The following is a 10,575-nucleotide window of genomic DNA, read 5'->3' on the forward strand; positions in this document are numbered from 1 at the left end:
GTGGGGGGAGGCAGCACCTGAAAGGACACATAAGCTGGGAAGACGGGCTTTTTTTTTGCCTGCGTTCCAAGCAGGGAAGGCGCTGGATACGATCATTTGGGTCATTTGCTGTTCTCAGATTTTGTTAAAAAACCCAACAGATTATTAATATAATTAATAATATTGATCAAATGATACCTGTTGCCATCCAGCCGGAAAAAAATACTCAATAAAAATGAAAGTTGAGAAACTCATGAAGCTGCTTTATACTGAATTAGACCCTAAATCCATCAAGCTCAGTGTTGTCTACTCAGACTGGCAGCGGCTCTCCAGGGTCTCAGGTTTTTCACGTCACCTATCGCCTGGTCCTTCGAACTGGCGATACCGGGGATTGAACCTGGGACCTTCTGCATGCAAAGCAGAGGCTAATTTGTTGAGCCACAGCCCTTGCCCTCTTTCACGCAAACAGATTCATATTTTATATGCCCAGTTTGTCCTCTTCTTAGAATGACTGGTACAGCGTGTTCCCTTCTAGGTAGTTCGGAACACTTCCTTCTCTGATGATATAAGCCTGCTCTGATGATATATTTGTTTACATCTCAGAGAGAAATCCTGTAAACAGATATCATCGCCTTTTAAGCAGTGTTGCCTCATAGCCCCTTACTAAGTGTGTTTCCTTGGAAGTAAGCCCTGTTGGGTTTGTTGTTATTACTCCTAGGTAAGTGCAGTGGACTACAACTTTAGTACAGTTGGACTTGGCATTTGTGAGGTTTGCTTTCCAAGTGGACGAGGAGCATGGATCTCTTGAGTTTCCTTATCCCAAGTTTGTTTTCCGACCGTGCAAAGTAACTTTTGGCAGCAGAAGAAGAGGAAGGGCTCCCACAATCCTCTAAGGATTCAATTCACCCAGTACCTACGACCCCACATTTACTTGTTCTCCCTTGCCCAAGGCCCCACTTGGGACCTTAGATTACTGGACAATTGTTAGCTCAAGTTCTCATTCAACTCGTTGAGTGATCTTGGGCCAATCTCTTGACCTCATTTGCCTCCCTGAGTTATAATGGAGGAGGGGAGAACCATCTATGTCTCCACAAGCTCCTGGGAAGAAGGAAGAAGAAGAAGAGTTGGTTTTTATCTGCCAACTTTCTCTACCACTTAAGGGAGCATCAAACCGGCTTACAATCACCTTCCCTTCCTCTCCCCACAACAGACACCCTGTGAGGTAGGTGGGACTGAGAGAGTGTGACTAGCCCAATGTCACCCAACTGGCTTCATGTGTAGGAGTGGGGAAACAAATCCAGTTCACCAGATTAACCTCCACTGCTCATGTGGAGGAGTGGGGAATCAAACCTGGTTCTCCAGTTCAGACTCCACCGCTCCAAACCACCACTCTTAACCACTATACCATGCTGGGCAGCTATACTATATACTGGACAGGAGGAAATAATAAGATATCAATGTTGGGTGGTATCCTGCCATTTCCTGGAAGATGTTTCTCCAGCCTAAGGAGGCTCCTGTTGGAAGAAGAGCTACTTAAGTTGGAAGGCTGGAGGAAGTCTTCAAACATTGCTCAGACAAGTTGTAGGGCTGTTGTGTTTGAGATGACGCACAAGCGCTTTTGTGTTGGCACACAAAGTTGTTCTTGTGTTGACTCTAATCTTGGGGGAAGTATCCCATTGACCAGAAAGTGAGATTTAGGAAGCAAGGGTTCAAAGCTTCCCGAAACTTCTCGTAGCAGATATAAGACTTCTTCGTCCGTGGACCCCAAGCTCCTTATTCAACGGCTCTCCTCTCCCCTTTCTGCCCCTCAGTTGATTTCATCGGAGGATTCGACTCGTACGGCTACCAGGCTCCACAAAAGATGTCACACTTACAGCTACAGCCTTTGTATACGTAAGCAACTTGCGCGTGTGGGGATCAGGGATGCGCGCGGATAAGCTGAAGATGGGGGCAAGGAGATGTTAAGTAAATGACCAAGAAAGGAACTGGATCTCCATCTTTTTAAGTTGAAAGTAGCTGTGGGGAGGGACCAGTGTCCAACTGGGTTGGTGGTACTAAAGAAGGGGTACTCTAAATATATACACCCTTATGGTCAGGCCTTACTCTGATAGGACGTGCCTTTGCACATCGGAGCCCTGTCTTTTAGAATGTAGCCTGTTCAGGCACATAAGGAAGAAATTTATTTCTCCCTGTTTGCAAAGAGATACCGATGCACCTTTTGGTGACAAAGTGAAAATTTTGCTCACTGGGTCAGATCTTAGTATAACCTTATCAGCTGCAAAATTCTTTTCCAGGGTAGAAAATGAATGATTAATTTTAGCTCAGGAGATTTTATTGTGATTTAGCTCATGGTCTGTAGGCCGATAGAGCTGTATCATTAAAGCAAGTACACACTTATGATACTTGTATGTCTTTCCTTGTTCAGAAAATTGCAAGTTGATGTGTGTGTGTGTGTGTGTGATATTTATATCTCGATTCTCCCTTCCCCAGCATTGCAGATCAGACTCTTCTCCTCACAAGCAATTTTCAGTTTAAAAACAAGAATACATGAGATCTGAAAATGGACTCCCTCTAATTTAGAATGGGGAAACAGTGTATTTTATTTTATGCATTAAAATATTTTTATCCTACCTTTTCCTCTCCTGCAAGAGGGGACCGAAGGCTGCTTAGTGAAATTAGCAACAATCCATTAAAAAAATCCATAAAAACTGTAATAATGTACATCATCATAACAATAACTCCCAGCTGCTGTTAATCAAAACCTTCTCTCCCATTGCAGTGGTCCCATTCCCCTCCTACCTCATTGATGCTTTTAACTTTTAAAGCCACATTTGTAATTTAGACCTCAGTTAAGAATATAAGAAAGGCCATGCTGGATCAGACCACGGCCCATCATGTCCAGCAGTCAGTTCACACAGTGGCCAACCAGGTGCCTCTAGGAAGCCCCCAAACAATACGACTGCAGCAGCATTATCCTGCCTGTGTTCCACAGCACCTAATATAATGGGCATGCTCCTCTGATCCTGGAGAGAATAGGTTTGCATCATGACTAGTATTCGTTTTGACTAGTGGAGGAGGAGGAGAGTTGGTTTTTATATGCCGACTTTCTCTACCCCTTAAGGAAGAGTCAAACTGGCTTACGGTCACCTCCATAAGAAGAGCCCTGTTGGATTGGACCAGTGGTCCATCTTGTCCAGCATCCTGTTTAAGGCAGTCAACCAGTCACCTTGGATGGCCAACAAACAGAGCACAGAGGCCAAGGCCTTCCCTTGGTGTTGCCTGCTAGTGCTGGGATTCAGAGGTTGACTGCCCCGGAAATAGAGGTTCCCTTTTGTCGCCATGGCTAGTAGCCATTAATGGACCTGTCTAACCTCCTTTTCCAGCCATCCATGCTTATAGCCATCACTTTGTCCACTGGCAGTGAATTCCATTGTTTAACTACTCATTGAGTAGAGACCCCTTTTGGCCACCCCCAATCTATTGCCTGTCAGATTCATTTGTTGCCTCCCCCCAGGGTCCAGTTTTAAGATGGGGGTTCACTCTATCCATTTTTCTGCCTCATGCATAATTTTATAACTCTTTTATATTCCCCTTAAAGGTAATGATAGTCCCCTGTGCAAGCACTGGGTCATTACTGACCCATGGGGTGACGTCACATCACAACGTTTACTAGACAGATTATGTTTACGGGGTGGTTTGCCATTGGCTGCTTCGGTCGTCTACACCTTACCCCCAGCAAGCTGGGTACTCATTTTACCGACCTCGGAAGGATGGAAGGCTAAGTCGACCTTGAGCCGGCTACCTGAAACCGACTTCCGCTGGGATCGAACTCAGATCGTGAGCAGAGCTTGGACTGCAGTACTGCAGCTTACTACTCTGCGCCATTGGGCTCATGTTCCCCCTTAGCTGACTTTGATCTAAACTGGAAAGCCTCACATACTTTAAAGACTTTCCTTTTAGGAAGTCTTTAAAGTATGTGAGGTTTCCCGTTTAGATAAAAAGTCAGCTAAGGTGGAACATGAGCCCAATGGCACAGAAGGAGGAAGTTGAAGGCAGTAGGAAAAGAGGAAGACCCAACGCGAGATGGATTGACTCGACAAAGGAAGCCACGGCCCTCAGTTTGCAAGACCTGAGCAAGGCTATCAATGATTGGGCATTTTAGAGGTCGTTAATTCATAGGGTCGCCATAAATTGGAAGCAACTTGACAGCACTTTCTAAAGTCCTCTAACACTTAATCATCTTGGTTGCCCCCTTCTGTACTTTTTTACTTTTTTTTGGGTGCAATTTCTGCAGTATTATTCCAGTCTGAGCCCCTTGAAACCAATCTGTTTAGTCTAGAATCAATGGATTTACCCTGGAATAACTCCTCAAAATATTGCATCATCTTTTGAGATGTTTATGTGTGAGTGTTTGTGCACATGCTCTTAAGGGGTCTGCTTTGGATTCTGCAAAGACACATGAATAGCATTGAAACACTGCTGTGCTTAACTGCTTTCCTGTATGACAAGCCTTTGCTTTCTTTTGTCCTTTCAGCTCTGGATAACAATCAACATCGCCTGCCATGAACTGGTCTTTGGGACCCGTGCAACAGCGAAAAGGCAAGCAGGATGCCGAAGCCGATGTATTCATCCGGAGGCAAATGGCGGACATCCCCGCCAGAGATTTTGTGTGTCCAGAGGACTGCTGGGAGACAGCGCATGGACTCCGTCTTGCTTTCTTGATCGCTTGTTGTTTGAACTCTTCCGCAGAGTCACACGAGCATCCATGCGCCAGGCTGAGACTGCAGCGAGAGGCGCTTCTCCTTCGCATGCTCGCTGCTGTTCCGCTCGGGAACCCAGAAGAGGCGCGACTGTCTACCTGCTGGCCAGTGTTTGTGTGCTCCTGATGACTGCATCTCGCAAAGAACTTCAAGCTTAGGGCAATATTCTTTTCAGGAAAGGGCAAGGAAGAGCCGTTCCTAAGGAGGATCTTTTTCAGTGAAAAAAACAAAAGGGGAAAAAAGAAGAACCACGTCTTGTTCTGGATCCGTTACAAACGTCTTGTTTTGCTGCCGTTCAAAATGATTTTGCAGTGTGGTATGGCAGCAAGGGATGTCATAGTAGAGAGTGGAATTTGGGGAATCTGGAAAGAGAAGGTTTGAATAGGTTCTGGAATCTGTTGATTGCTTTCCTCGTCCCCTAAGGGTTTTCTGTCAGTTTGACTATTTTAATAAGCCTCTCTTTTGTTTTTGTTTTTGTTTTTAATTTAGTATCACAAGAAGACCAAGTTTTCTCTGTGATCATCAAGACAGGCATATTTGGGCAACATCTGGGTGTCTGTGGCGAAGCCCCCATTTTGCATGCAGAAGGTCCCAGGTTCAGCCCCTAACGTCTCCAGGGCAGCAGGGGTTAAGGAATGGCCTTTCTCGGCCTGAGAACGAAGGCCAATCAGAGTAGACCATACTAGATGGACCAACAGTCTGACTCAGTATAAGGTGGGCATATACTGAGTTGGCGTGATATTTCTGGAAGGCCCCAATACCCAATTTCATATTACTAGATACTTCCCAAAAACTCTTGAAAGCTGTCTTCCTCACCCCTACCCTGCCCGCTTCCGGTCATGTGGCAAATAGGGTCAGAGGGCCGCAGAATCACTGCTGTCTTTTTTGTAAATTTGTGATAAATATCCCTATTCTTCAGAATTGTAGTCTGCCTTTGTAAGTTTCTGGGTGCTTACAGGACTCTGCGACTGAGTTACAAATCCATGCATTTATCTCTTTTTTAAAAAAATTCTTTTTTTAAAAAAATTGTATTTTTTTCCTACTTAAAAAGAAATAAATGCAAGTCAATAAGGGCCATATCAGTTTAGACCAGAAAAAAGGGAGAGTTTCATTAATCCATTAGGATGTATCTAACACTCCATTGAATATTCCTACTGCTATGGGAGACATCCGTTATTTCTGAAAATAGAAAACCTTTATCCCAGGGGTGTCGAACGCAATTGCTATGAGGGCCAGATATGACATAAATGTCATTTGGTCAGGCTGTGCCATGCCTCGCCAGCCCAGAGTGGGGAGGGTGGCTGGTTCGCGGGTCGGATAAGAACTGTCAAGGGGCCGGATGAGACCCTCGGGCCTTATTTTTGACACCCCTGCTTTATCCTGTTATAAACCTAGTAGAGAAAATCTTTAATGGACGAGCACTTCCAAAACATTAGATAGCCATGCCTTTAATTCTGGTTATATCTTTCTGGATCCCATTTTCTAGCTATTACAAATTTGGCAGAGGCCAGTAAATTTAAAAAAAATCTCAGCATGTGGTATATCCCAACCCTTTGGACACGCAATTAGCACGATAGATGGATCCACGGGAAAAACAGCGCCTGGAATCGGAATGGGACAACTTTAGTCCAAATGTCTTAGGCTGGATCCACATGTCACCGGATGCTCCTTCCTGGAATTTCTAGAGAGGAAATAATTTCACTTCCCCAAATTTCCAGACAGGAAAATTCAGGGAGTGTAGAATTACAGTAGCCCCGACCTGGAAGGCCCGGGCTCGCCTGATCTCGTCAAATCTCAGAAGCTAAGCAGGGTCGGCCCTGGTTAGTACTTGGATGGGAAGACCCCCAAGGAAGTCCAAGGTTGCTACGGGAAAGCAGGCACTGGTAAACCACATCTGAATGTCTCCTGCCTTGGAAACCCTATGGTGTTGCCCCACCTTGGCTGTAACTTGACAGCACTTTCTTACCACCAAGATCACAGTAGCACAATATCCATTGATAAATGGATCCCACCTTACTTTTTTGATATATCAAAGTCAAATCTTTAAACAGTCAATGACCAGTAAATACACATACAGAGCATAGTAACCTGTACCTGTTTTCATATTACAGCTCTAAACGATCAGGTTAAAAATGCAAGACATCATAGGCTTAACTTTGAGCCCTTTATATAGTCCATTGAACTGCTCATTCTTTTTTAGCTGGGTAGGCCAGATTTTAATAGCCGTGGTGCAGAATTTAGCAGTCTGGAGAGAAACCTGAGGTTTTTCATCTTTCAATAACAGCTTGGCCAGGGATAAATCCGATCGGCCAGGGAAATTAATTTTTGACCAGTGGAAAAAAATAAATCTTATAGGGACTTCCTGATAATATGGGCATCTAATCAGGACATGTTCTGTGGTTTCAACATCCCTTGACCTGCAGGGGAAGAACCTTTCCGCTACAGGAACCTTCTTGTAATTTTGATATATCCATTCTCCCACATTTTTTGATTGCCCCTGTTTGGGTTCCTGCCTCCACTTATACGGCATAGGCTTTTTAATGAAAGTCAGCCCGGAATATGTTGCAACTGTCTCATCCCGATACCGGGCATGTATAGCTAAATCCCTGCTTTACCTCTCTTCCTTGAGGCCCACGGCTACCAAAGATTTGTACAATCGTTCCGTTTTCATTACAGAGATCTGTTCCTGGCCTCGCAACTTGGCTGTGCTACAGCCTGGAATCTCCCTTGCATTTATAAATGTCCCATCAGCACACATTTCGGTCATTCTTCTGGATTCACTTGTTCTTAGAAGGCTATGTAGAAATGTACCACTACAACAGCAGTCGCTGGGATTTTTGTTTCCCTCTCTTGAGGGACGCTCCCAACTTCCTCCCAAATTCATCATCCAGCTTCGCATCTATTTTAAATCCCACTTCATGGAGCAGGGAAGGGTGTATAGTGTTGGACTGCCACAAGGCATGAGCAGAAAGGAAAAGATTCTTAGTGCAGTTCCGCTTGCGCAAGCAGTAACACCATAGCTGCAGCAACACATAATGCTTTAATAATAATAAGAAGAAGAAGGAGAAGAAGAATTGGTTTTTATATGCTGACTTTCTCTACCACTTAAGGGAGACTCAAACTGGCTTACAATCACCTTCCCTACCCCTCCACACAACAGACACTGTGAGGTAGGGGAGGCTGAGAGAGCTCTTAATAGAACTGTAACTTGCCCAAGGTCACCCAGCTGGCTTCATGTGTAGGAATAGGGAAACCAACCCAGTTCACCAGATTAGCCTCTGCCGCTCAAGTTGGAGGAGTGGGGAATCAAATCCAGTTCTCCAGATTAGAGTCCAGTGGTCCAAACTACTGCTCTTAACCACTACACCCCGCTAACTCTCTAATAAAGATTGTTTACAGATTACAATGTCCATCTGAAGCAACGGAATGTCCAGCAGTGTGGCATAGTGGTTAGCATGTTGGACTAGGATCTGGAAGACCCAGGATCAAATCCCCATTCTGCTTTGCAAGCTGGCTGGTGACCTAGGGCCAGTCACGTGCTCTTAGCCTAAACTACCTCACTGGGTTGTTGTGTGCCTGGCTCTGGCTGGAAAAGGGCAGAGTATAAATATAAAATAAAATAAAATGGAGGAGAGGAGAATTATGTAAGCCACTCTGAGTTCCCATTGGAGGAAGAGCAGGGGTTGAGAGCCAGCATGGTGTAGTGGTTAAGAGCAGTGGACTCTAATCTGGAGAACCGGGTTTGATTCCCCATTCCTCCACACAAGTGGCGGACTCTAATCTGGTGAACCGGTTTGGTTTCTCCTCTCCTCCACATGAAACCAGCTGGGTGACCTTGGGCTAGTCACAGTTCTCTCAGAACTCTCTCAGACCCACCTACCTCACAAGGTGTCTGTTGTGGTGAGGGGAAGGAGACTGTTAGCCAGTTTGAAACTCCTTAAAGGTAGGAAAAAAGAGGGTATAAAAACCAAACTCTTATTTTCTCCTTATATATGAAGCTAAATAAAAGCTTTTGATTTGGTTTTGAAATGGTATCAAGAGAAATACCATGCTGTGTCTTCAGCGTGTGGAAAAGATAGTCAGAATACAGCCCACTTAGCACAATCAGATAGCGAGGAGTAAATTTCATTTCTGCTTGCGTAAGAACACTTGCACGTGCAAAACAAAATCTTCCCTGAGCTCCAACCCATAATTGTTGCCTCCCAGTGTCACAACCCTGAAAGGTAGGCTACACTGAGAGAGAATGGCTGGCCCAAGGTTACTTGAAGACCAATCCTAGGCAGGTCTACTCAGAAGCAGACTCAAGGTCAGGGCAAAGCAGTTCTGTAAGTCTGCAGCAAAAAGCCAGTTGTGGCACAGCACTGACAGGCTAGTTCCTATGAGGTCATGAATTCAGGCAGGGTTTACCAACCTTTTCTTTACTGAGAGCTACTTTTGAGTATGAAAAATATCCTAAGCTATTTCCACCCCAGCTTGCTGGCATGGGATCAAGGTTGGTTGGTTTTTTTCTGTCCTAGAAGCTGAAAACAGCTTCATGTCAGGTGCTCTTCATAATCTATCAGCTAAGCAGCACACAGAGAGAAAAACAGAATAATAAAAGTTTTCAAAGTGCCTAGAACAGATCTTTTCACAGTCTTTCCTCGGGGATGCAGATGCTGCTCTGTGGCAAGCTGGCAAACTACCACTAACTTACATGATACCTGTTGGAGACCCCTGCTTTACAGCATTGAGACAGGGAAGGTCTTGTATAGTCATGCACACAGCCCCTGACCTATTAGATTCGGGTCTAGTAGCACCTTAAAATCATAGAGTTGGAAGGGGCCATAGAGGCCAGCTAGTCCAACCCTCTGCTCAATGCAGGATCAGCCTAGATCATCCCTAACAAGTGTTTGTCCAGCCTCTGCTTAAAGACTGCTAGTGAGGAGTGAGCTCACCACCTCCCTTAGAGACCCACAAGATTTTCGGGGTATAAGCTTTCAAGAGTCAAAGCTCCCTTGCTCAGATACGAGTAGGAAAAGGCAAATTCCATGCTGGCCATAATGAGATGAGGAATAGAAAATAAAACTGCTGCTATCATACTGCCCTTGTACAAATCTATGGTGTGACCACACATGGAATACTGTGTCACCACACCTAGAAAAGGATATTGCAGAGCTTGAGAAGGTGCAGAAAAGAGCAACCCAGATGATCAGGGGACTACAGCAACTGCTCTATGTGTGTGTGTGTAAAGTGCCTTCAAGTCGCAGCCGACTTATGGCGACCCCTTTTTGGGGTTTTCATGGCAAGAGACTAACAGAGGTGGCTATGAGGAACAGTTAAATCGCTTAGGGCTGTTTAGCTTGGAAAGAAGGCAGTAAAGGGGAGATACGATAGAGGTCTATAAAATTATGCATGGTATGGAGAGCATGAACATAATACTAGAACGCAGGGTCATCTGCTGAAGCTGGAGGGTGAGAGATTCAAAACATAAAAGGAAGTATTTCTTCACACAACACATAGTTCAATGGTGGAACTCCCTGCCCCAGGATGTGGTGATGGCTGTCAACTTGGAAGGCTTTAAGAGGGAAGTGGACATGTTCATGGAGGAGAGGAGTATTCATGGCTACTAGTAAAAATGGATACTAGTCGTGATGCATACCTATTCTCTCCAGAGGAGCATGCCTATTATATGAGGTGCTGTGGAATACAGGCAGGATGGTGCTGCAGTCGTCTTGTTTGTGGTTTCCTAGAGGCACCTGGTTGGCCACTGTGTGGACAGACTGCTGGACCTGATGGGCCTTGGTCTGATCCAGCGTGGCCTTTCTTAGGTTAGGAAGAGAGCGTTCACTCTGGAAGG

The 10,575-nt window shown here is 45.1% G+C and overlaps 1 protein-coding gene across 1 annotated transcript in view; it reads left to right on the forward strand.

The window, feature by feature from the left end:
* NKAIN1 (sodium/potassium transporting ATPase interacting 1) overlaps positions 1–1,876 on the forward strand; it is a 76,334-nt gene extending 74,458 nt beyond the window's left edge. Inside the window, exon 6 of the mRNA XM_056845782.1 lies at positions 1,791–1,876. Coding sequence (XP_056701760.1) covers positions 1,791–1,876 — 86 coding nt within the window. The remainder of the gene's footprint in view (positions 1–1,790) is intronic.
* The last annotated feature ends 8,699 nt before the right edge of the window (positions 1,877–10,575 follow it).

Source organism: Euleptes europaea, chromosome 3, assembly GCF_029931775.1.
Source record: "Euleptes europaea isolate rEulEur1 chromosome 3, rEulEur1.hap1, whole genome shotgun sequence".
Classification (NCBI taxonomy): Eukaryota; Metazoa; Chordata; class Lepidosauria; order Squamata; family Sphaerodactylidae; genus Euleptes; species Euleptes europaea.